At 33.3% G+C, this 26,768-nt stretch overlaps 1 protein-coding gene across 1 annotated transcript in view; it reads right to left on the bottom strand.

The window, feature by feature from the left end:
• The window catches only part of LOC143222506 (nephrin-like), a 143,601-nt gene that overhangs the window by 15,670 nt on the left and 101,163 nt on the right, over positions 1-26,768 (bottom strand). The window contains exons 12-20 of the mRNA XM_076449111.1: positions 23,066-23,124; positions 19,520-19,763; positions 18,717-19,013; positions 17,479-17,757; positions 16,477-16,785; positions 15,774-16,052; positions 13,105-13,284; positions 4,223-4,362; positions 272-359 (exon numbers count right to left, since the gene is read on the bottom strand). Of these exons, the coding sequence (XP_076305226.1) occupies positions 272-359; positions 4,223-4,362; positions 13,105-13,284; positions 15,774-16,052; positions 16,477-16,785; positions 17,479-17,757; positions 18,717-19,013; positions 19,520-19,763; positions 23,066-23,124 (1,875 nt within the window). The remainder of the gene's footprint in view (positions 1-271; positions 360-4,222; positions 4,363-13,104; positions 13,285-15,773; positions 16,053-16,476; positions 16,786-17,478; positions 17,758-18,716; positions 19,014-19,519; positions 19,764-23,065; positions 23,125-26,768) is intronic.

The following is a 26,768-nucleotide window of genomic DNA, read 5'->3' as shown; positions in this document are numbered from 1 at the left end:
CTGACACAGGTGCTGTTTTACAGCTTAAAAGTTAATGTGGTAAAAGAAATACAATTTGACATCCAGTACATGTAAGCTTATAATCGTATTGAAGCTTGGAGTAAATGGACTGCTCCCAAGACGGTCCAGTATTCGTCACGAATATTGTTAAAAGTGTTTAAGGGAGTTTTCTAGTTTGAAACATATGTTATTATACACATGTGCAAATACAACTATTTTTATATTATGTGCTGCTACCAATCTAAGCAGATGCTTCTCACATGTGACTTACCCCAAGCTTCCAGCTGTGATGAACAGGATCCAGTTTGTGTTGGCCGATTTAGCTCTCGTCTCTTCCAGAGTTCTTCACTATCTGTCATCTATTAAAGAAAAAATATATACTTTGTAAACCTATTTGGTTTTTATGCATTTGAATTAATTTCATAGACATTTTTGTTAAGAGGCGCTAAATACACATAAACAATTATCACATGTGCACGTGGAAATATACAAGTTTCATTCGATTTTTAATGCTACGTCAACATTTGAAAACAAGAGTCTGTGAAACTGTGAAAGATATTAGTCAGAGTGCGTTTTCCTTATAGCAGATCCATATCGGGCTATCTGTTGTGTCCACCGAGAGGAATCGAACCACTTATTTTAGCGTACTAAATACGTAGATTCACCGCCGTCCTAGCGGGGGTCTATTAGGTAGATCTAAATTAGATAGAAATTACGATTAATATTAATGAAAAGATTAGCATATTTCCAGAGAAGTTTTTAAAAGAGAAATATGTTTATACAATGCACGTAAATAATGGATATTTCCCATAAGCCATTTGTCAAGTAAAGGGTAAATTATTGAAAACAAATCTGTTTATAAACATCTGTACGTTGAAGGACAAAGGTAACTGCAGGTGCTCTAAAGGTTATATTTTAAAGATCTAACTGGTTAGCACAGCCTAATAAACAATTTTTAATGTATCTGGTTTAGACTTCATAAAGTTCACTGGTTGTTAGCTTGGTGGGGAATAAGAGAATAATTTAATACACCCTGTCTGACTAGCATTTCTTACCTAATATGGTTTATTTTTATTAATTTAGGTTTAGAGTAAGGCCTAGAATATAATTGAGCTTTAGGCATAGCTAATATATCTTATTCTATTGAAAGGTTTTCAATTCAACATGTAACAGGTATGAGAACGAACTTCACACTGTCCTCACTAACAGTAAATGCATTATTTTTAAAATACGAACCGGGTTTAATATAGACATACACACGTAGTTTTAGCTACACAACTAACATTACATACAGTTGTAATTAACTATGCGTAACAAAAAACGTGAGGTTGTGACGATTCCCGCTGGTACGCTGTTTTGGCTGGGTTTACTATTGTTTCATATATTTGTTATCCTTTGATCATAATTATGGAATAGAATAGCAAACAGAGAGGTACAAAATAACACGTACTACAATAAAATAGTTTTTTAAACAATAACAGGTAGTACAGTTATATTACACAGGGCTTTGTAATTGTGTATTTACATTATCATCAAATGTAACAAACAGTGGATTAAAGTTTAGTTTCACCAACGTTGACAAATAGTAATAAAAACGATTTTCTGTTGTTATTAAGTTAACCCAAAATTGGGCGAAACATGGTTATATTTTATAGAGTATTAACTTATTTATACTTTCTCAAATTGTATGGATATGTCTAGAATAACATGTTATTTTTGTCGTTGTTGTTGTTTTTACAATTCAACGAAAAAACCTTTAAAATTAATGCACAATAAGTAGTTATTAAAACCAACACATTCTCTAAACAAGGCTCTCACATACATTTATACGTTATCTAAACATTACGCACGTTTCGATGCTCTGTGACGTCAATATGTATGTACAGTATTGTATATAGCATGTATTTGTTTTCAATAACTGTTTATTGTACAATGAATTTATCGTTATATTCCGTTTAATTGTAAATAGAAGTTTCACAGAAGAATCGTTTTAAATAATTTAATATTTGTTTATTTAAAACAATAATATTATTAAGAATTAAAATAATATATACATATTGTTTACTTTCTGAGAGGGCGCTGCTTAAACGTAGTTCTCCATTAAATTATAATGCCAAGTGTTATTGTAGAACATTCAATAAAATCGAAACAGTAGACTAGAAATTATCATTTTAGGTCAAGGAAAACGACTTATCTTATTGTCTTTACAATTTAAAACTTTAAATGTTAACTGAGAAAACATTTTTTTTTCTCAAGTTCTTTTGAATTTCACACAAAGCTACTCGAGGGCTATCTTCGATAGCCGTCCCTAATTTAGCAGTGTAAGACTAGAGGGATGGCAACTAGTCATCACCACCTACCGCCAACTCTTGGGCTACTCTTTTACCAACGAATAGTGGGATTGACTGTCACATTATAACGCCCCCACGGCTGAAAGGGCGAGTGTGTTTGGTGCGACCGAGATTCGAACCCGCGACCCTCGGATTAGGAGTCGAACGCCTTAACACGCTTGGCCATGCCGGGCACTTCTCAGATTCTTGGAGAACTTAAAATCTTCCAGTTGTTTACGAAACATTTAGGTCAGAAAAGCCAAGCTATTGATTAACTATCAACACCTTAAAGTTTATCTACAAAGCTGTCAATTACTGTATAATATTCACATAAGTATTAAACATAGCGGAATAAGCAATGAGTTTTTTTTAAATTTCAAGCAAATAACAATGCAACTGTCTTAACTTAATATGAAAGTAACAAAACAGTTCGCAAAATAGCTTATTACATTTATCGTTACACTCAGTATTCCTAGCATGTTATTTTAAAGTAGCTTATCTTTTGGTAATACATAACAAATGCAGGCTCTTTTGAAGTAACCTAATTACGTAGGGAAAGTCTCTGACGTATTAAGTTTTAATTAGGTTAATTCTATTGTTTGTAAGCCTATCAGTCTTCAAGATGCCTCTTTAACTGCTCTAAGTATTAAACATTTATCACTATGAATTATAACAACTTCATTTAGACTGATGCCAACTTCTCTGTCGTCTTAGATGACATCTATCTAGCACTTCTAACTTTACTTTTACCAGGCTTGTATTTATTATGCCTAGATGAGATGTCCAAAACAATTAGTTTTACGTTCTATATAAATCTTTTATGTTAATTTAGTGCATTACACATATACCGTTATTAAAGTACGTTTGCTTGAATTTTACGTGGTACATTAGAAATCGTCTTGAAGCAAGAATTGTTTAATTTTTATCTCTAAGGTAATTTTCGTTTCATTACTTGCTGTTGTATTTAATTATAATTAGGTTTGGGTTTAAATAAGTCTTTCTCAACTTCAATAGAAAAGCTACCTTACGTTTTATTATTTATATACAAGCCATAGTTCTGAGTTTTAATAACAATAATATCTAGAATTACATTCGTACCATTTATATCAAATCTATGAATCTGTGAATGTAATTTCACCTGAAGCAAATATTAGTTATTTATATTTGTTTTAACTTATTATTTTGGATTAAAGTATTCAAAACAAGTCAATATTGGATGCTCAACAGAAAATGTTATTTGTAGATTTCAAAGTTTTGTAACTGCTTAGAAGAACAATTACAAAGTCAATAATTATATTATCAGATGATATTGATCGAACCAGCTATCCCAAACAAACATTACATATCGATATTGATAACATATATTTTCATTTTATAAAATATTTACTCATCTTTGCAAGTTTCTTTCTTCTGGTTTCTATACTCACAGCAAGATTGGTCTTGTGAATTAAACTTGAATGAACATTATCTGGTACATTTCATAAAGTAATGGAATTATTAAACAAGGAGAAAAGGTATTGGCAAATAGGCCTAGTTATTATCTAAGTTCTCCAACCAAACTGAATACCCTGAGCGTCTCTTTCTTTACGAGCGAGGCCTAGTTATCATCTAAGTTCTCCAACCAGCCTGAATACCCTAAGCGTCTCTTTCTTTACGAGCGAGGCCTAGTTATCATTTAAGTTCTCCAACCAACCTGAATACCCTGAGCGTCTCTTTCTTTACGAGCGAGTCCTAGTTATCATCTTAGTTCTCCAACCAACCTGAATACCCTGAGCGTCTCTTTCTTTACGAGCGAGGCCTAGTTATCATCTAAGTTCTCCAACCAGCCTGAATACCCTGAGCGTCTCTCTTTACGAGCGAGTCCTAGTTAGCATCTAAGTTCTCCAACCAACCTGAATATCCTGAGCGTCTCCTTCTTCCCTCGAAACCGCTTCTGCTGTTCTTCCGCTTACAAAGAATGGTTGTCCATCCACATTGTTAAACATCTTTAAATATTCTTCATTTTGTACAAGTTGGTATATTCGGAGAGCCGCTAGAAGATAATATTTTTTATCACGTTACGAATTACAGCAAACACTGACTGTGAAGTTACAGTAGTTTATACAGTAAATGACTGAGTCTTTTAATGCCTATATGCAGCAATACAAACAAACTGTCAAACGACTCTAAAAGACAGTTAACTGTTATACTGAAAAAAAAAACAACTTAAATATGTAGAATATATTTCTGACATTAAAACAAGGATACTTAAACAAAACAATTAAATATTTTCTCAGCTTTGTTAAGTGTATATTTACTGTCACTTTAATATTATATCATGAAATTTTCTATAATGTACAAACAGTTCTAGTTCTGTGAAACTAAAACGTATTTCACGTGTCTTAATACTATTTTAAAAACACGCCCCTTTTCCTCCACCCTCTCAGTGGCAAAGCAGTATGTCTTTGGAACTAGAAACAGGGTTTCGATACCCGTGAAGGGTTGCTTTGTACTTAATTGCAAATAAGCAAATTTACTAATTAAAACCTCCTCTATAATGAGAGAATAACGACTGTAGTGTTAAATATCCCTTGCAAAATATCCTGTATTATAACATGGATTAAGGAATATTGATGTTCAACCACTGAGTATATTATTAGGATGATTGTCTTAGCTAGTCATTATATTCTTTAAATATATACAATTTGTGGAAATTATGTCTCGAACAATACTAAATCTTTATTCTTGAATGGAATGGTTTTATGAGCAAATTGTGACGTCAAACGTGTCCAGTATTTAAATATATTTCTCACCACAGTAAGACTGTTGCACATTTCAAAGAAAAAATGTACTATTGCTAAACGTTTTACATTAAAAATGTCCCATGTTTTCCGTAACGGACTCTTAAAGCCTTTGAACACGCTACTTTCTCCTTAAATTATACAGCTTAAGTTGTAACATTAGAAAATAGTTTCTACCATGATGTAGATTTATTATTCAATTAATGTTTACTGGTATACGTTCAGTTATACGATAAATAGTTGTTTGTTTGTTTTTTTCTATTATAAGACTGGCCAATCAATATACACGTTTTAATCGAGATTACTATTTAATTTACATGACTCATATCTCCAGCTTAAGTCACAGAATATTTAGTGTAAGTAGGTGTTGTTTTAGTTAAAGTGTTAATCACATGAAGACAAATTTGGGGGGAAGGTAAAAATACAAATCTTACCCCCCGCTGGTACAGCGGTAAGTCTACGGGTTTACAACGCTAAAATCAGGGGTTCGATTCCCCTCGGTGTATTCAGCAGATAGCCCGATGTGGCTTTGCTATAAAAAAACACAGACAATCGTACTCTATCAAATTCAATGATTAGTTTGGTTTGTTTTGAATTTCACGCAAAGCTACACAAGGGTTATCTGCTTTAGCCGTTCCTAATTTAGCAGTGAAAGAATAGAAGTAAGGCAGATAATTATCACCACCAACCGACAACTCTTTTGAGACTACTCTTTTGCAAACAAATAGTGAGATTAACCGTTACATTATAACGTTCTCACAACTTAGAGTCGAGCATGTTTGGTGGTATGGGGATCCAAACCCATAGCCTTCAGATTGCGAGTCAAACTCCCTAATCACGTGGCCATAAAGCACACAAAGTCACACAGCGATCCATATGTGCTCTGCCCATCAAGAGTATCGAAATCCAGTTTCTAGCATTGTGAGCCCGCAGACATGCCGCTGTACCACTGGGGGGGAGGCGTGAATTTTGAAGATAGATAACATTATTCAAGTTTTACCTTTATATGAGCATTTCTTTTTTTTTTCTCTTAAAGTGGAAATTACCGACCATAGACTCGGATCCAGAGAGACATGTAGTTCTGCATTATTAATTTTACTGAATAATTTATTCGTAATCGCGAGAACAAGAATCTAAGTACAAATGTACACCAGAAGTAAAACTCCGAATTTATCTGCATTACCTTATCCTTCCAATTCTATTATGCTGAGCTGTATTTCGTGTTCGCTTTCTCTAATATTCTTTACAAGCCAAGAGACAGAATGAATTTAGCTGTAATTTAGCTGTAACGTTAATCTAGCAACGAAAGAACAAACAGTTACAGAAATACTTAACACACGGAGCTCGAGATTGTATAGGTAACCTGATTAGCTAATTATTTTCTAACATATGTTGTAATTGGCAAAATATATGTTTATAAACACACATATATATATATGAAAATAACGATTCTATTTTTTTAATTCAAGCGAATTTGAAGACAAGAATATATATGTTCTTTCAATTAAATATGATGTTTGAACTAGTTCAGAAGCAAACTGCATGAAAAGCGTACAAGAGAAACGGAAAATACTTGTATTACTCAACAAATTTGTAATTAGTTTTATATTTAAATTCTTTATCATTATTTATATTTCAAATAAGCAAATAAACATTTTGAGTAGGTAATTTATCTCAGACTTTTAAGAAACATTACTAACGCAAAGACAGTAAACGTCTAATTACGAAAATATATAGTTTAAATAAAATACAACGTCCTAATTTCAACTTATCTAAACATGATGCCAAATAAAAAAACGAAACGAAACCTTGGAAGGGGTTTAGTTCAGAGATAGAGAAGTCTGAGGGATTATCTCCCCAACAGGGGAGTTCAGTAACGCTGTAGTTCCTTATAAATGTGTTCCCTGCTGAATATTTAAAAACTAACAATTAGTCAATGTATCATATACGTCCCTTTCAGTAGCGCAACAGGATATCTGCGGATTTACAATGCTAGAAATCGGGTTTCGATACCTGTTGGCACAGCATGACCAGGTAGTTAAGGCACCCGACTTGTAATCTGAGGGTCGCGGGTCCGAATCCCTGTCAGCCGTGGGGCGTTATAATATGACGATCAATCATACTATTCGTTGGCAAAAAAGTTGGCCAAAAGTTGGCGGTGGGTGGTGATGACTAGCCTCCCTTTTAGTCTTACACTGCTAAATTAGGAACAGCTAGCACAGGTAGCCCTCGAGTAGCTTTGCGTGAAATTAAAAACAAACAAACAAAAAATCGACAGATGTGGTGGTCAGAGCATCCATTGTGTAGATTCATGCTTGATTATACCTGAACAAAGGATTACATATAAAAATTATGATTTATATTAATAACGTATTCACAATAGATTTTAATCTGATTACTTAATGTTTTGAAAGAAGATAATTTCGTTTGACTTATTTTACACGTTAATCATTGAAAAAAAACTCAAAATATAGATTACCAAAACGTTATGAGAGAACTTTAATTTTTATAATATAGATTATGTTTATAAGTTTGTATCTATCATAACCCCTTGTTTCACAGAGAGATTGGATCTCATTGTCGATAACGTTTTACAAATATGTTAAACAAATTATCCAACAGACCAAAATATATGTATAATTTTATTTATTAAGAAAATTGTGTTAAACATCAACCCAGCTACTACATAAAGAGGGTATGAATTTCTCTTAGGTTTGTTTTGAGTATCTGAAACATAAGTTTGTTTGTTTGTGTTTGAATTTCGCGCAAAGCTACACGAGGGCTATCTAGACTAGTCATCCCTAATTCAGCAGTGTGAGACAAGAGTAAAGGCAGCTAGTCATCACCACCCACCGACAACTCTTGGACTACTTTTTTACCAACGAATAGTGGGATTGACCGTAACATTATAACGCCCCCATGGCTGAAAGGGCGAGCATGTTTGGTGCGACGGGGATTAAAACATGCGACAGAAAGCTGTTATCGTCCGCTAGAGAATTGAGAAATACACACACACACTGATATACGAGCTCGGATTTAATTATATGTAAGAAACATATGTCTTTATACAATTAATTTTGGATATTTAAACATATCAAACGATGGTTTTGTATAGGATTTATATGCAAAAATATCACAAGAAATGAGAAGTGATTTTAATAAGTTGCAGGAACAGTAGAGTGTAGATATTAAATTACGTAATTAGAATTACGTTTTTCTTATACACAGTTATGCTTTAAGCTTTTCATTTTTGTATTTGTGGTACTTTCACTCTTAAATTAAGAACAACCGCTTTACTATGCCCGTGTGATTAAAGACATTGAATAGTGGTTTAATTATAGGAGAAGAAATAACATCTGGTGTTTGTGTTTTAGTTTTGTTTAGCAAGAAATCTAAAACTTTATAAGTTTTATTTCCCAGTTCCACAGATGTTTCATCATCTCAAACTCTGTTATACTATGAATACACTTTATGAAGTTTCTTATATTAATACATCTAATTATAATTATATTATAAACCACAAGTTTGGTGCTTTGTTTTATTTATATTAAAATATATGTGTTTCATTAATTTTGCTCTGCACTTGTTACCATAAGTCTACACGAACAAAACTGATCAAAATTATACGTGTGAAGTTCGGGTTTTATTTTAGTTTCGTGATTGGTTTGGTTTGTTTTGAATTTCGCGCAAATCTACACGAGGGCTATCTACGCTAGCGTCCCTAATTTACCAGTGCAAGACCAGAAGGAAAGCAGTTAGTCATCACCGCCCACTGCCAACTCTGGGGCTACTTTATTACCAACGAATAGTGTGATCGACCGTCACATTATAATGACCCAACGGATGAAAGAGCGAACATGTTTGGTGTGACGAGGATTTGAACCCGCGACCCTCAAATTACGAGTGAAGTGCCTTAACTATCTGACGATGAGGGGCCGTTTCACGATTGTCCTGGTGTAATTCTTTACGTTATTCATATGTGCTCAATTCATATGTATTCAAATATTAAGGAAATAATATAAGGACCTTTGCTTATTTTCAACTGTTTCAGAGTAATAATTCAAAACAATTTAAAAATTAAATTATGTCGTCGGATTTTTCATTATTTATAAGTTTATGTCGAGGTTTAGCCCAGGAATTTGCAGATGGGGGGTCACGATCGTATCCATGTGATGGTATCACATAATGTAATTCACACTATAATAATTACACTCAATTCCTCAGTGTCAATGGTAGGTGATGTAGTGTTGCTGATCGACCGCCTTCCATCTTTAGGTAGCATTTAATAATAGTGATTGTGATGCAACAAAGTGACGACCATAAAAATCGTCCGTTTAAAACCTCTAAAATGTCGTTACATTAACAATGAGTATTAGATATTACTGACTGGACAAAAGTAAAGTTTATCGTGCTTATATAAGTAAGTAAGTGACTTTTCCAGACAAGCTTACAGAAAAATAATTACGATTCTCATCGTTCCAATTTTTTTCACGGAACTACTCGGTCTGGGATCTCAATGATTCCATTCTTATACCGGAAAGAATGCCAATATTATGGACGATGTGTTAGTCTGGAAATGTAATTATATTTGAGGGTAGATTGGTAGAGATCTTGTTGAGTAATGAAATCGAATCGATTATATGTACGATCCACGCTAGGTGTTCCTGGCGCACAAAAATATTTCTAATAAAAGTGAAACAAAGAAGTATGATTTTTTTTAAATATAGATTGTTATTGTTTTGAATTAAGCACAAAGACTACACAATGGGCTATCTGTGCTCTGTTCACCACGGGATTCGAAACCCGGTTTTAAGCGTTGTAAGTCCGCAGACATAGCGCTGAGCCACTGGAGGACTTTAAATATATAAAAACAACTACGATTTGTTATATACGTAATTAAAGTAGCTGTAGTAACATAGAAAGTTTTAATGCTATGAAAAATCGAGAAAGCTAAACCTATAAATATTGAGTTGCAATGATATATAAGAATAGTTCCTACTTTGGCCATGAGTAACATATTACAGTGAGTTGTCTAAGTAGAGATAAAAGTTTGATATACTCTAAATAACTAAGTTCTAATAATTCTAACATTTTGTTTCAATACATTTTTATAGAACTAAAGTTTCCTGTGTGAGTCTAGCTCGCTTCAATAATTATATATACATATATATAAATTGTTATTTTAACTCAAAAACAAGCCAAAACAAGTGTGCATTTTATAATCCCACATTGTAGTTTGTATCCTGGGAACTTTCTAGTTGACGCAGCTTTTTTGTTTTTTGTTTAATATGTTTTTGTTTCAACTTGTTTTTGAGTTAAAATAACAAATTATACAATTATTCACAGATTTACTTTTGCTGTTTTAACGAAATCCTTTGTAATGATTTAACTTCATTAAAATGTAATTGTTTTCATTAATGTATATGTAGATCCGTATTTGCTTTCATAACATTTAAAATTTACGTATTATACTTGTAAGATATAAATTAAGTTCGTCAGCTGATGGTTTTTCTACACAGTACACATGCAAGTGCTAAGGTTCGTTATTTTCCCTACACTTCAAGAATTAACCACTTGTTAGTGTTGTTACAAAATATTATAATAAACTTAGAACAGTTACGTTTAAAAGAGCTAGAGACTAAAAATTAAAACACCTTAAAGTGAATTCTATAAAACTTCTGGACGAGTGAAAACATGTTAATATCATTCGGTTCACTCATAAATATAGTGATATTTGATTTAATAATTAAAATTACAGTTATTTACTGTTGCTAAAATATAATATATTTTCGTACATCTGTTGAAAGAGGTTTGTTTTTTGTCAACAATACATAATTTCGTTTTAAACGGTGTGTTACCTTTATTACTGCAATTTCATATTTCTAATTTTCAAGTATTCATATCTTACTTCTCTTAAAGACAATTTATAATGTTTGTATTTGGTTTGTTCTGCATTTTGCACAAAGCTACACGAGGGCTATCTGCACTAGCTTTTCTTAATTTAGCAGTGTAATACTAGAGGGAAAGCAGCTAGTCATCACCACCCACCTCCAACTCTTGGGCTACTCTTTTACCAACAAGTAGTGGGATTCTGTGATGTCGAGAAAACCCATTTGTAGAGAATTATATATGTAAAAACAGCTCGTTTGGGTTGAGAAAATATTTTACGTAGAGGAGCGAACAATGTTTCGACTTTCTTCGGTCATCGTCAGGTTCACAAAGAAAGAAAGAGGTAACTGACCGGAAGCTGACCACATGTTTGAAAGTGGTTGTGTAACTGAGTGTCGGAATGTAGAGGGCGGTGTTAGATGTTTGAATATATAATTTTGAATTATTTATTTACAACACAACCCCTTTCAAACATGTGGTCAGCTTCCGGTCAGTTACCTCTTTCTTTCTTTGTGAACCTGACGATGACCGAAGAAAGTCGAAACATTGTTCGCTCCTCTACGTAAAATATTTTCTCAACCCAAACGAGCCGTTTTTACATACATGAATAGTAGGATTGACTGTAATGTTATAACGCCCCCACGGTTGAAAGGGCGAGTATGTTTGGTGCTACAGGGATTGAAACCCACAATCCTCAGTGCCTTAACCACCTGGCCATGCCAGGCCGTATAATGTTTGTAATAAAGCGAAAAAAAATGAAAACTAGTTTTACTGAAGGTGAAAACATTTACAGAGAACTAAGTTAGTTTTGATGAATATATAAACCTAACAAAGTATTATTTTAACCTAAGAAAAATTATTTGATTAATTAAAAGTATTAACACAACGTAAAACATAAAAAGAGAATTACATATAGAACGTTCCAAAAATGTAATTTTTAATTATTCTAATTACACATTAAACAAAATCGAAAATAAAGATTTTTCTTAGTGGTTTTAAAGTTCGACACTTACGAAATTAAAATTTGATTTTTTTTCTCTGTTCTGGACTGTTTTTATTATTGAACTGCTAATACAGCTTGTTTGGCCAGAAAGTTAGAAGTCTCTTATAGAGACTGTAATTTTATTTCTTCGTTAAAACTTTGGATATAGGCCTTTAATTATACGTAAGAAGCAGCTAATAGCATTAAAAACACTTAAACTTGTTAAAATCAAATACATGTTGCAATTAAACATGAAAAATGAATTACTGTTGCTACATTTGTTAAAGAAAATCGTTCACATTTAATCAGCATAATTTAAAATACAGTTAAATGTGTTAAGAGAAATTAAGATTATGTTAGAAAAACATTAATGACATTATTAACGTGTTAAAACAAACAGTGGTGGGCGAAACTGAAACCTAAACCTTTGAAGTGTTATGAGGCAGGAGCATTACTCTCAAAATTTAACAATTTTTCATGGACTTTGTAAGTCTGGCTTGTTTTGTTTGTTTTTTGTGGTTTTTTTTTAATTTTGCACAAAGCTATTCGATGGCTATCTGTGCTAGCCGTCCCTAATTTAGCAGTGTGAGACTAGAGGAAAGGCAGCTAGTCATCACCACCCACCGCCAACTCTTGGGCTACTCTCTTACCAACGAATAGTGGGATTGGCCAACACATTATAACACCCCAATGGTTGAAAGAGCGAGCATGTTTTAGTGCAACGGAGATACGAGCCCGTGACCCGCAGATTATGAGTCGAGCGCCTTAACCACCTGGCCATGCCAGGCCTGAATATTTAGCACAAATATTTTTACGATGCTCTGGGAGAAACTTAACTCTATAGTATTTTAATATATTCATCACTGTGGTAGTGAAAAACAAATCATACTGTGTAATCATTCGTAAGATTATAGTCGAATACATTTATCTCTTTTATAAATATACAAACAGTTATTTACAAAAAAGATATTGTTTCAATGACATATTGTGGTTATTGAATACAACTATTACCCTACATTTTCACTTGTTAACCAACACTATGTACTATTAGTTTACCACAGTTCATCAAGCTCACAAGATCTATTGATATCAAAATGTGGATATAATTATTTGACCTCCATACCTTCTGCTTCTCTTCGTAACTGATGTCTTCTCCGTAGACAGCAGGCTACAATAAAGGCAATTAAGATAAATATTACTGCTCCGCACACAGCAATGGATGTCCAAACTAATCGTGAGATCAGCGCTTCTTTGCTGTAGACTTGATTGTTCACGACCTTGGTAGACTCCACTGATGGAATATCTGAAAAGGTATTGCAATGGATAAGTTCTTACACCTTGTATCATTTATTCTAAAGAGAGAAAAAAAAAAGATTTGGATAACCAAATAGTAGAAAGATTATGAGATCTAGTATTCTTAGCAATGCAGGCTTATTATGCGTTGAGTTGACGTATACATTCAACATCACAGAGGTTAAGCACGTTGTACTCAAATGATTTTCACGCCTCACCATATCATTTCAGTTTATGTTGTCACGTTCGGTAACGCTCTTTGTGACGACTGTGCGTCTAAAGAACAACAATACAACGTATATTTCAGCTCATTAGTCACACTGTCATGTACGAAGCACATCACTTCTACCTGCATTCTTTCCTTAATCCATATAGTGTATGAGGACGGTATTTTCTCAGAATTTATTTCAATTATCTGATCGCAAAGAGATTCACAGTCATTGAATCAGACGAGCTGACCAACGTCTTATTAAATAATACCATAAATACCTTTTTCATTATCAATCATGTTTAGGTATGCGACAGGTAAATGGGACGTATGTCTGGTAGGACCCATACCCTGTTGGCTTCGTTTTGAAGTACAGATATTTCGTGATCAATTTTGAGTCCTAAAATTTGTGTTAAAAATGCCAAGTTTTTCTTATCGCAGATTGTAGAAGGTATCTGTCTCTAGTAGATCTATGTACATTTGGTTTCCAGTACCATTAAATACAAGGGATGTGCCCTACTTTGAAATTTTAAATCCTCGATCTAAACTCGTCATTGTGATCTAAATGTGTGAATATTTTGCGTTGGAAAGGATTATTACAAACCCTTTCAAAGGTGATCAATTATTGATATCCCCACACTTCTTGCAAAAGCCTACAAACAATGTCAAAATGTAATTCTGATACTATCGGTTCCACTGCAATTTTTCATTCAGCGTGGTTTTAACGCAACTTGCTGATTTCCATATTTAAATTGGAATTAATATCACGTACTCAACCCTCTGTGTTGTTTCCCGTTGGGACAGCAGTAAGTCTTCAGATTTACAAAATCTAAAATCAGGGGTTCGATTCCCGTCGGTGGACAAAGCAGATAGCCTGCTGTGGCTTTGCTATAAGAAAACACACATACACACGCGCGTGCACATGAACTCCCAAATACAGATAGGTGGAAGGAAGTAGCTATTTTGGAATCTTCCTCAGAGAGGTTCATTTTATTTTGTGTTCCATAAAAATGGATGAAGATCCTCGGATCTATAGACAGAATCGTTACAAACAACACAAGGGCTTATTACCTAACTTCTTATGCCCTTATTTGTATACTAAACTTTTATGTATTTCTTTCTCGAGAACATTTTTATTGCAAAAAAGAAACAAACATTTTTTTTCCAAAATGCAATGAAAACATTTTAATGAGGAAAAAGGATCAGTGGACTCGTCTTTCTTTTTACACGCTTTTAAAAATAATTGATTTAATTTAAACATTTTCGACTATGATATAAATATTCGTCGCGATAAAGTTTCCCTCTGATTAATGTTTTCGCGCCAAAAATGCTCGCCCTTTCAGCCGTGGGGGCGTTATAATGTGCAGTCAATCCCACTATTCGTTGGTAAAAGAGTAGCCCAAGAGTTGGCGGTGGGTGGTGATGACTAGTTGCCTTCCCTCTAGTCTTACACTGCTAAATTAGGGACGGCTAGCGATAGCCCTCGAGTAGCTTTGTGCGAAATTCAAAAAACAAACAAAACAAACAAAACTGATTAATGTTACTATTCAGTCCAGACAAGGAAATAAAACTGGTTTGAAAATGTTTCGTAATGTTTTAAAACGTCTCTATTCTTATCTTAACGATACGCACCATTCATGATATTCTGTCACGACCTTGTTCTCACTTCCTATCTTACAATTTTTAATATGCTTTGTAAATATTTATTGTTAACTTGTTAAACATTCCTTTGAATAATTTTGTTCAAACTAGTTAATTAAATGTTCATATTTCGGTTTTCAGAAAAAAAAAGTAATACATTTTCGTACCAATATATAAAAAATAAATTGAATATAAAATACTAGCAGTGTAAATGCTGGTGTTCAAAGTTTCCCATTACTTTCGATATAAACTTTTCATATTTTGAACACTGTGAGGTTTCAACTACTCTAACATCTCCTGGTGGCTCAGCGGTAAGTGTGAGGGCTTATAGAGATAAAAATTGGGTTTCGACATCAGAGCACTGTGTAGCTTTCTGCTATAAAATAAGCAAAGAAACCTACCCGCACGCATCTTCTGCTAGTTTCATACTTAAAATCAGTTTCTAGTTTCATAGACCGTAAGCAAATAAGAAAGTGAAACCAAATTCACAATTCGACTAAACAAGACACTCTTTGTTGTAATCATTCAGTTTAAGAGAAAATTTTTAAAAAAATGCATTAGAACGTAGGTACTCAGCATAAACAATTTTGTATATTAGTATCGTAAATAAGACGTTTAATATATTTCTGTTTCTTACAACCAACACTTACGTCTCGTCCACAGAATTAGTTCTTCACTCGGCTGACTGCGTCCTAAATAATTTTTGGCAACTACTTTAAATAAATATTTAGTTTCAGGTTTCAGATTTCTGAAAATATAAATGGAAGAGTTGATATTATGGACAATGCTGTAGTTTCTGTCGTCGGAATCCTTCCAAAATACGTCGTACGCTTGACTATATCCACCGTCGAAACCTGGTTTCCAGGAAACACAAGCTGAATTGTGAGTAACGTTGCAAATACGTATTTCATATGGGCGGTCTGGCTCACCTTTTAAAAATAGAAATAAAAAAAAAAGATAACGTGAAATTAACAATAATAATTCCATTATTTCTTAGTTGCTCAAAATAGAAGCTATTTTTCAAAACTACAAAATTCAATGCTTGACATCAGCCAACTCATTGATTTAAAATCTAAACTGACTTTATAAAAACAACTTCTTCTAATCGAGGTTTACTAACAAATTTACATTTCCAAATGATTGGATTGAACCCTTAAAATATGTTTACCAATCTTATGAGAATGGTATTGAATTAATTCTATTAAATCATAAAAGAACCTTAGAGCGAATTGTGTATTAATTTTATTAATATATCAAAATCATATTATTAGTTTTATTAACAACTTAAAATTGGAAACAGATGTTGTATGTTTTTGTTGAAGTTTAAAAATTAATAATAGGAAAAAACATTACTTGATTTTACAAGATTTATATCCACTGACGTTTTTCCAACGATGTTCGAAACATCACAAGTGTAAGTGTCGAAGTCAGTCGAAGTAACATGATATACATGCAGAACGTTGACCCAGCTCATATCTTCTTTTCTTTCAGTTTTAATGGTGTATTTCCACACTGGAAACACCCAACTGATTGGCTTACCTTTAAAATACCAATCAAATGTGACATCAGGCATTGCATCGACTTCGCACCTTATCACAACAGTTTTACCTTCCTCACCAGCAACTTTTGTTTGCATGTTTGACTCTAGAAACACTGGCCTGTCTAAGAAAGAAATAAAATTTCAAGTGAATATTCTAAACAATAATACTGCCTTGTCACTTTAAAAACTCTTTGAATTAGGTACTATAAAAATTCTGCTCTTTATCAGATATGGTTCAAACAATGAACTAATAAGTAATAAGCAAAGAAATGTGAAATCAACTTGAATAATCGTTACCATATATTGAAATACTGATAGATAAATCTCGTATTCGAAATCTCGGAACATCGAAGTATTCATCTAGTAAGTAACAATTTTTACAAATGAAATTTAAAAAAAATCAGCAGGACAAATGATAACTTTCACAATGTATTCTTCAAAGTTTTTTATCCAAAGACATGAATTTGGACTAACACATTTTCGCTAATCGTACGTCTTAAGGTATGATTAGATTAAGGAGTAACTGTTATAGTGAACTAAGACAACATTGGTTACGTTTCAGATTTACAAAATTTTCTAACAATTGACTTGGAAATTAAAAACAGTAGTGTTTGGATTTATGACTTAAAAAATTTTGGAGTGATTGTTATGGAAACCGAAACTAATAATTGATACGTCTTTGATTTACAAAAAAACAACAACTTGGAGTAATTGTTATTGAAAACTGGAGCTGATAACAGCAGAAAGATTCAAAGTCAGTGAACTTAGAACTTTGCAGAAAGTAACTCGAGGTTACTTAATGAGGGAAAACTCACACATAACTGAAAGCTGTACTTGTTTAACGTCGTGTTGGCCAATGCCATTATAGGCTACACACTCATACTCTCCGGAATCTGTTCTTGTTATCTTGTTGATTTCCAGGAGAAATTTTCCGGAACCCAAATTTCTGGTCTCGAAAACCGTGTCCACACCCCGTCGTCTCCACGTTCCCGTGTCACGTGTTATCGGATTGCTATCGATCCAACACTCTAACAAAACCTTCACACCCTCGTTTACCATTTGGTTTTGGGTAAGATTTAAAATTGAAGCAGGATCTGTAGTAAAAAAAAAAGGCATGTCTCTGTTTACTTCCATAATTTTACTGTCTAATGTAAAAGAAGTGTTGAAATACTTCTTTTACTTCAGCGTATTTTACTTTGTTCAACCTCAATTGTAATTTGACATTATTTTTCTACATCTAAAATAATTTCACGTGACTGAAAATTCCCAGGCATCAATTTTGTTTTATGTTTTATTGCATAATTTCTAAAGGTACAAGATATATTGTAGCTCGGCATGTTCAGGTGGTTTAAGGCACTCGACTCGTAATCCGAGGGTCGCGTGTTCCAATCTCCGTCACACCAAACATGCTCGTCCTTTCAAGCGTGGGGGCGTTATAAAGTGACGGTCAATCTCATTATTCGTTGGTAAAAGAGTCTTATTCTCTTGTTTTACACTGCTAAAATACGAACGGCTAACGCAGATAGCCCTCGTGTAGCTTTGAGCAAAATACAAAACAAACCAAACCAATCTGTCGTAATGCGAGCGGTTTGTAACACTACATAAAATGACATCTTGCAAATACGAAATGAATATAAAACTGCAGCCGATTCTTGGGAAAATGGGATACCACTTTAAATAGCACAAATTACGTGTTTTTTAGCCTTGAAATTTGTGTTTTACCTAGTTGCCATGTTTTGCGTTACAAAAATTTGTTTTAGATTTACGCACATAAAATTTAACGTTACTGAATCTATTAATGTTAAACTCAGAAAATTTGCTTTAAAAATAAATTGTTGTATTTCATTTATATTTCAGTTAACGGTTAAACACACGAATGCCTTTACACAATTTTATTAAGACATATATTACGCCCCCTAGTGGCACAGAGGAATATCTGCGGACCCATAGCGCTAAAAACCAGATTTCGATACTCTTGATGGGCAGAGAACAGACAGCCCACAGTGTAACTTTGTGCTTAATTCCAAACAAACAAAACATATATTACTCCTACACAAAATATTCAACTCTACTGATGCATTTGATGATCCTTGGTCATTCTCTGCCCTACAGTAGTAGATTCCACTGTCCAATCGACTGGCATTTTCCAATTTTAGAAAAGGTCCCTCCACACTAATCCTCTGTCGTTCTTCATAGTTAAAGCGCGAAGAAGCTGGCGATATTTCGACCTCACGGAAAATCCACGTGTATTCAATGGATGGTGGATTACCTCTTGCAGACATATTCACAACGATTGTCTGATTTTCTGTGATATCAATTGTCTTGATCTGGTGCAAAAATACAGGTTTATCTAAAAGTAAACAAAATGTCTCCGTAAATCTTTGTATTATTCCTCAGTTAACTTTATTTATCACTAAATTTAAGAGAAATGCCAACTATTTTAAAAAAATATCTCCGTGCATAAAGTAGATGTCTTATAATTCTACTTAACAGAACTTATTGGCAGCCCACCCACTTACCCCCAGTGGTACAGCGTTATGACTGCGGACACATACCCTTAAAAACCGGGTTTCGATACCCTAAGAGGGCAGAGCACAGCTAGCCCATTGAGTACCTTTGTGTTTAATTCTAAACAAATAATTAACTCGTTGTTGAAATTGTGAATAATTGTTACCGTACGATATTGGATTGTTTTATTTTTACTAAACTTATTGTTGATTATGCGAGTAATTATTACCATAAGATTTTTTTATTGTTATATTTTTACTTAATGTAACTCGTTGTTGAATTTGCTAATACTTATTACCATACAATATTCATTGTTTTATATATTGTTTTTGTTATTTTTAAACTTACATAATACCGATAGAAGGAACACATCTCTGACAATTCCTCGCGTGACCTTATTAACAGCCGAACATGTGAAGAGGGAGCCATCGTCTTCAGCTGTCACAACTAATTCGAGCTTGCTGACCGTTGAAATTCCTCTATAAATAGCATTAATACCTTCTTCCTGCTCACTTTCTAGCTCTTGATCGTTTTTCCACCAAGAAATACTTGCAGGGGGTTGGCTACTATCTGTTACACACACCAAGGAAATCTGTTGAGAAACCAAGTGGGAAAATCTAATGACAATCACATATCTATTTTACGACATATGTAAAACACATATATATACTTACGTATCTGTAGGTATTACTGAAGTACTGTTCTTCCTGGGTTAGATCTACAAACATTTCCGTTTCAACGTATCAATTGTTTAATGTATAAAAATAACATTTACGGCGATATCTCGTTCAAGAAAGCCTTGGAGCAATCGATTACACATAAAAACGGAACAATGGTACTCATGAAGTGGGAACAAAGTAGTATTGTACAGTCTTATCACGAGAGATTCTTTAGCTAAAATTGAAAGTTTAAAAGAGCATCACGACGATACGTCCTAATGGAGAAGACTCATTTCCTATCTTTTGAAAATGAAAAATAAGGAATTGAAGTTCTGGTGATCTGAACACAGAAATGAAGTTCTGGTGAGATAAACACCAACTGAAGTTCTGGTGATCTGAACACAGAAATGAAGTTCTGGTAAGATGAACACAGAACTGAAGTTCTAGTGAGATGAACACAGATATGAAGTTCTGGTGAGATGAACACAGAAATGAAGTTCTGGTGAGATGAACACAGAACTGAAGTTCTAGTGACATGAATGTCCCTAATACTCCATAGTGTCACAGTTTCGTCTAACTTTTCCGAGTATTTGTTTCTGAGACATAAACAATCCACTGGCTGTCCGACTTTCAAAAGATTCATATTGTCAGTCCAAATGAAGCCATTTTATAATCTCAACAATCACAGGACATTAAGAGATCAACAAGAGGACATGACAGTGCATGACGAATTTAGAAGCTATTCTATCATAATAAAAAAGACCAGGGTAGACCATAGAGTAAGGTGTTAGTGTAAGTAAAAATAAATACTTTAAAACGGAACAAAATAATGTATTCCAGCATTTTATGAAGAATAATCCCTAAGCCTTATTGTCGTTAACTCGTGGTAGGTATAAAATCAAATATTTGGTGAAGCCTAATCCATGGCTTCACAAACAATGACTATTTCACTGATACGGACTAGTAGCTTGACACCTGACAAAGGCATATCTCAGTCGGATGTATATCCACGTTTCAGTACACTCAGTAAGCTTTCACCTTCTGTATTTGAGCCGAATCTGGCAGATTATAACATAACAATGCCAAAGTTTCAGAAATGTCTAGATAATTAATTTGAATTCACGACATTCAATGTATGTCAATGGGGAAGTGTTGAGACATCATAGATTACAGAGACATAGTGATAAATAATGTATAAGCAAATATTCATCTGAATTGTTCAAGGTTACTTTAACTTTATATTTATTTAACGTTATTTCTTAACTTAGAATTACTGTAAGTCAAACAAACCTCATAAAGATTTTGCTAGAAACGTTTTACTCATATAAAAAGCAGCTCTTTCCTACAGTCACAATTACTAAAGCTTATAACAAACTAAGAAATTATTGTAAATGATATACACACTACATAACACCATATGATTAAGCTTGACAGACTAATGAACGTAAGTGACTATAAAACTTTCCACGTAATGAGTCATTAGTGTTTATCACTCTTGGAGACCCCGATAGGACAGCGGTAAGTCTTCGGATTTACAACGTTAAAATCAGGGGTTCGATTTCCCTCGGTGGACACAGCAGATAAGTCAATGTGGCTTTACTATAAGAGAAACAATATTGGGTCGAAGCAACATTGCTACTCATTACAGGTGAATCACATTAACTTTTGGTGAGCCATGTTTAAACGGTATATTTAATATACCGAAATTTAATCTCAATATTGTTTTAATTATTTTTCATAAAATTGGTTCTTTATTTCTTTTTCCATTTATCATTCAGAAACTTACATTTAATTATTGATTTTCGATATGACCCGAGTCATATTTTCAAACACACACTTAAAAATATCACCTTAAACAACAACAAACAAACAATTATAAGGTAAAATAATGGGGCGTTAAGTTTGTCTGGCTCTATTTACAAATAAGATAACGGGGCGTTAAGTTTGTCTGGCTCTATTTACAAATAAGATAACGGGGCGTTAAGTTTGTCTGGCTCTATTTACAAATAAGCTAACGGGGCGTTAAGTTTGTCTGGCTCTATTTACAAATAAGATAATGGGGCGTTGAGTTTCTCTGGCTCTATTTACAAATAAGATAACGGGGCGTTAAGTTTCTCTGGCTCTGTTTACAAATAAGATAACGGGGCGTTAAGTTTGTCTGGCTCTATATACAAATAAGATAATGGAGCGTTAAGTTTGTCTGGCTCTATTTACAAATAAGATAACGGGACGTTAAGTTTGTCTGACTCTATTTACAAAGGATATTTTAGCGCTGCAGTCGTTACTATTTCATTATAGAGAAGATTTTAATAAGTAAATTCGTTTATTAGTTTGTTGGTAATTAAATACAAAGCTACACAATTGGCTATCTGTGCTTCGTCCATCTGTGGTATTGAAACCAGGAATCTAGCGCCGTAAGTCCACAGACACACCGCTGTGTCACTGTGTTGATTAGTTTAGTTTGGTTTGATTTGAATTTCGCTCAAAGCTATTCGAGGCTATCTGCGCTAGCCGTCCCTAATTTAGCAGTGTAAGACTAGAGGGAAGGCAGCTAGTCATCAATAGTGGGATTCACCATAACATTATAACGTCCCCACGGCTGAAAGGGAGAGCATGTTTGATGTAACGGGGATTCAAATCTGCGACCCTCAGATTACGAGTCGAGTGTTTTAACCACCTGCCCATGCCGGGCCATGACTTGGTTAGCAAGTATAAATAAAAAGACACGTCAGAGACTACAATACTTGCAAAGTATTTATCAGGAATGGAAATATATATAATGTCAATATTAGGCATTTAATGTGTTTTTTTTTTAAGATCCATTCAGATAAGATTACAGAATTATAAAACATATATCAAAAACAAAATATAGAAAAGAAATAATTGAAAAACCATATAAATAAAAGTTGTTGTTAAAATTTCATATAACAAGTACAAAACACACTTTACAGAGTCTAAATCAACTAATAGCAAAGCCGATAACCCGAGCACTTTGGGAAGTTTGACCTGTTTTCTCCTCGAGTGAAAGGCGAGTCCGTCGTCCGAAAGTGCTCAGCAATACAAGATTTCTGTTCCTACTTAAAATAACTCGATAAGTGAAGGCTACAGTAAATAATACTACGCTTTACTGAAACTCTCTTGTACACATGATGTTTTTCTTTTTACTTAATGTTCTTTTTAAGAGCAGAGAAAGAGAAAGATATACACATTTAACGTTACTTATTCCATTTCTTACCTTCTCCCCCTCCCTGGGGAATTTCGGCGTTGCGTCAATGGTCACATTCCTGGGTGGAACTTGATCACCAAAAAAAAATAAAATAAGAAGGAAGTATGTTATTACTTTTGTCATAAGACAGCGACAACAAAGCGACACAATGTATTCTGTTTATTTGTTGTTGTTTTTCATGGGGGGGGGGGAAAGTTCTTCAAGATAGAACAGCAGGTTATTCACAGAATGTACTATACGTTTCTCTTGCCGGGAGTTATTTCCGTGGCCATGGATATTGAAAATAATTATGTTAAAGAATTAGTGTTAGCTTCTGGTCAAAGTAAGTAACGAGCTTAAGACGAAAGTAATAAACAAGGTGAAGTTCAGTAATTAAATATACTGTTCTTACGTCACTACTTACAAAAACTAGAACGTATTTGTAATAAACAACGTGAAGTTCAATAATTAAATATACTGTTCTTACGTCACTACTTACAAAAACTAGAACGTATTTGTAATAAACAAGGTGAAGTTCAGTAATTAAATATACTGTTCTTACGTCACTACTTACAAAAACTAGAACGTATTTGTAATAAACAACGTGAAGTTCAGTAATTAAATATACTGTTCTTACGTCACTACTTACAAAAACTAGAACGTATTTGTAATAAACAACGTGAAGTTCAGTAATTAAATATACTGTTCTTACGTCACTACTTACAAAAACTAGAACGTATTTGTAATAAACAACGTGAAGCTCAGTAATTAAATATACTGTTCTTACGTCACTAATTACAAAACTAGAACGTATTTGCAATAAACAACGTGAAGTTCAGTAATTAAATATACTGTTCTTACGTCACTACTTACAAAAAACTAGAACGTATTTGTAATAAACAACGTGAAGTTCAGTAATTAAATATACTGTTCTTACGTCACTACTTACAAAAACTAGAACGTATTTGTAATAAACAACGTGAAGCTCAGTAATTAAATATACTGTTCTTACGTCACTAATTACAAAAACTAGAACGTATTTGCAATAAACAACGTGAAGTTCAGTAATTAAATATACTGTTCTTACGTCACTACTTACAAAAACTAGAACGTATTTGTAATAAACAACGTGAAGTTCAGTAATTAAATATACTGTTCTTACGTCACTACTTACAAAAACTAGAACGTATTTGTAATAAATAAGGTGAAGTTCAGTAATTAAATATACTGTTCTTACGTCACTACTTACAAAAACTAGAACGTATTTGTAATAAACAAGGTGAAGTTCAGTAATTAAATATACTGTTCTTACGTCACTACTTACAAAAACTAGAACGTATTTGTAATAAATAAGGTGAAGTTCAGTAGTTAAATATACTGTTCTTACGTCACTACTTACAAAAACTAGAACGTATTTGTAATAAACAACGTGAAGTTCAGTAATTAAATATACTGTTCTTACGTCACTACTTACAAAAACTAGAACGTATTTGTAATAAACAACGTGAAGTTCAGTAATTAAATATACTGTTCTTACGTCACTACTTACAAAAACTAGAACGTATTTGTAATAAACAACGTGAAGTTCAGTAATTAAATATACTGTTCTTACGTCACTACTTACAAAAACTAGAACGTATTTGTAATAAACAACGTGAAGTTCAGTAATTAAATATACTGTTCTTACGTCATTAGTTACAAAAACTAGAACGTATTTGCAATAAACAACGTGAAGTTCAGTAATTAAATATACTGTTCTTACGTCACTACTTACAAAAACTAGAACGTATTTGTAATAAACAACGTGAAGTTCAGTAGTTAAATATACTGTTCTTACGTCACTACTTACTTACAAAAACTAGAACGTATTTGTAATAAACAACGTGAAGTTCAGTAATTAAATATACTGTTCTTACGTCACTACTTACAAAAACTAGAACGTATTTGTAATAAACAAGGTGAAGTTCAGTAATTAAATATACTGTTCTTACGTCACTACTTACAAAAACTAGAACGTATTTGTAATAAACAACGTGAAGTTCAGTAATTAAATATACTGTTCTTACGTCACTACTTACAAAAACTAGAACGTATTTGTAATAAACAACGTGAAGTTCAGTAATTAAATATACTGTTCTTACGTCACTACTTACAAAAACTAGAACGTATTTGTAATAAACAACGTGAAGTTCAGTAATTAAATATACTGTTCTTACGTCACTACTTACAAAAACTAGAACGTATTTGTAATAAACAACGTGAAGTTCAGTAATTAAATATACTGTTCTTACGTCACTACTTACAAAAACTAGAACGTATTTGTAATAAATAAGGTGAAGTTCAGTAGTTAAATATACTGTTCTTACGTCACTACTTACAAAAACTAGAACGTATTTGTTTTGTTTTTTAACTGGTTGCTGTAGAAATTTTAGGCTGTAATCCCAATTACAAACCTTTTCTTTATTAACAAGTCATGTAGTCTCGGATTCGTGTACCAGTAAGGTCATTGTACACATGTATATCAATATACGTATTTATACAAAATGTTTACTTTACATATAGAAAACGCACTACATCTTTTATTGATGAAAAGCACGCCCACATATATATATATATATATATATATATATTTATCTCATACCGTACACTCAAAGTATTAAGTTGATGTTTTATATTTGAAACACTAATAATTCAGGGGACAACGGTTGTTAAATTATTATTCAAAACGTTGTATTTATGCCGCGTTAGGATTTGCTTTCTATAGAAGCCAGTGTCACAGGTGTTTGCCTGCAGACACACATTCCTGAAACAACAGATAACTATGTTCACAACATTTTACTATGCATATATGTAAGGTTAGGGCTCTTGGCAATGAAGTTAGATTAGAACTGACGCTTCAACTAAACGCAATATTTGAAAGAGAAGCGAGATTTAATAATCAGTTTTACGGATGAAAACCCTTGAATTCGTTTCTTGGAATTCTTCCGGATAATATGTCATTTACGAATATTTTTATTCTTTATTTTTCAAATAAATTCTGTTAGTTTAACAGCCCTGATAAAGTTTGTTCGTGCAAATCAGGGATCTGAGATATGCAGTATATGACTCGTAACTTTCGACGGCTGGTTTGTTTGTTTCTGACATTCATACACAGCTACACAAGGTCTACCTGATATAGCCATCCTCAATTTTTAGCTTATAACTAAAGAGAAAGCTTCTAATAAACATCACCACCAGCCGCCAACCCTTAGGGTACTCTAATCAAATAGTGAGGTTTGATCGCCAAAAGTTTGACATTCACGACAGCCTTCTGTGGAAAAATATTTTCCGACAACAGCGCGTGAACTGCTAATCCTTAAGGACATTTCTGGACCTCTTTGTTGGTTAATACACCTCAAAGAAAATATTTTTTAACAACACTTTAAATTATTATTCCAAATAATATAACTATTATCATTCTAGAGCGTACAAAGTTGTATACAAACTACAGATTGAAAAACACCACAATAATCTATTCTTTAACTCAAGTAAATAGAAAGCTGCAACACTCAAAGCTTTTAGTGAACGACTCAAACACATTATGTTTATAAGTTTGCCGAATATAATTTTTAAATAAATCTTGTTTATAGTGTTGCTGGTTTGTTTTGTTTTGTTAACTATCGCTCAAAGCTACTCGACAACTATCAGCAATAAATTAGAGAGAATGTGGCTGGTTACCAACTCCTCATCATTC

The sequence above is a fragment of the Tachypleus tridentatus genome, chromosome 1, assembly GCF_004210375.1.
Source record: "Tachypleus tridentatus isolate NWPU-2018 chromosome 1, ASM421037v1, whole genome shotgun sequence".
NCBI lineage: Eukaryota > Metazoa > Arthropoda > Merostomata > Xiphosura > Limulidae > Tachypleus > Tachypleus tridentatus.
This window is presented reverse-complemented; position numbering and strand designations above follow the sequence as displayed.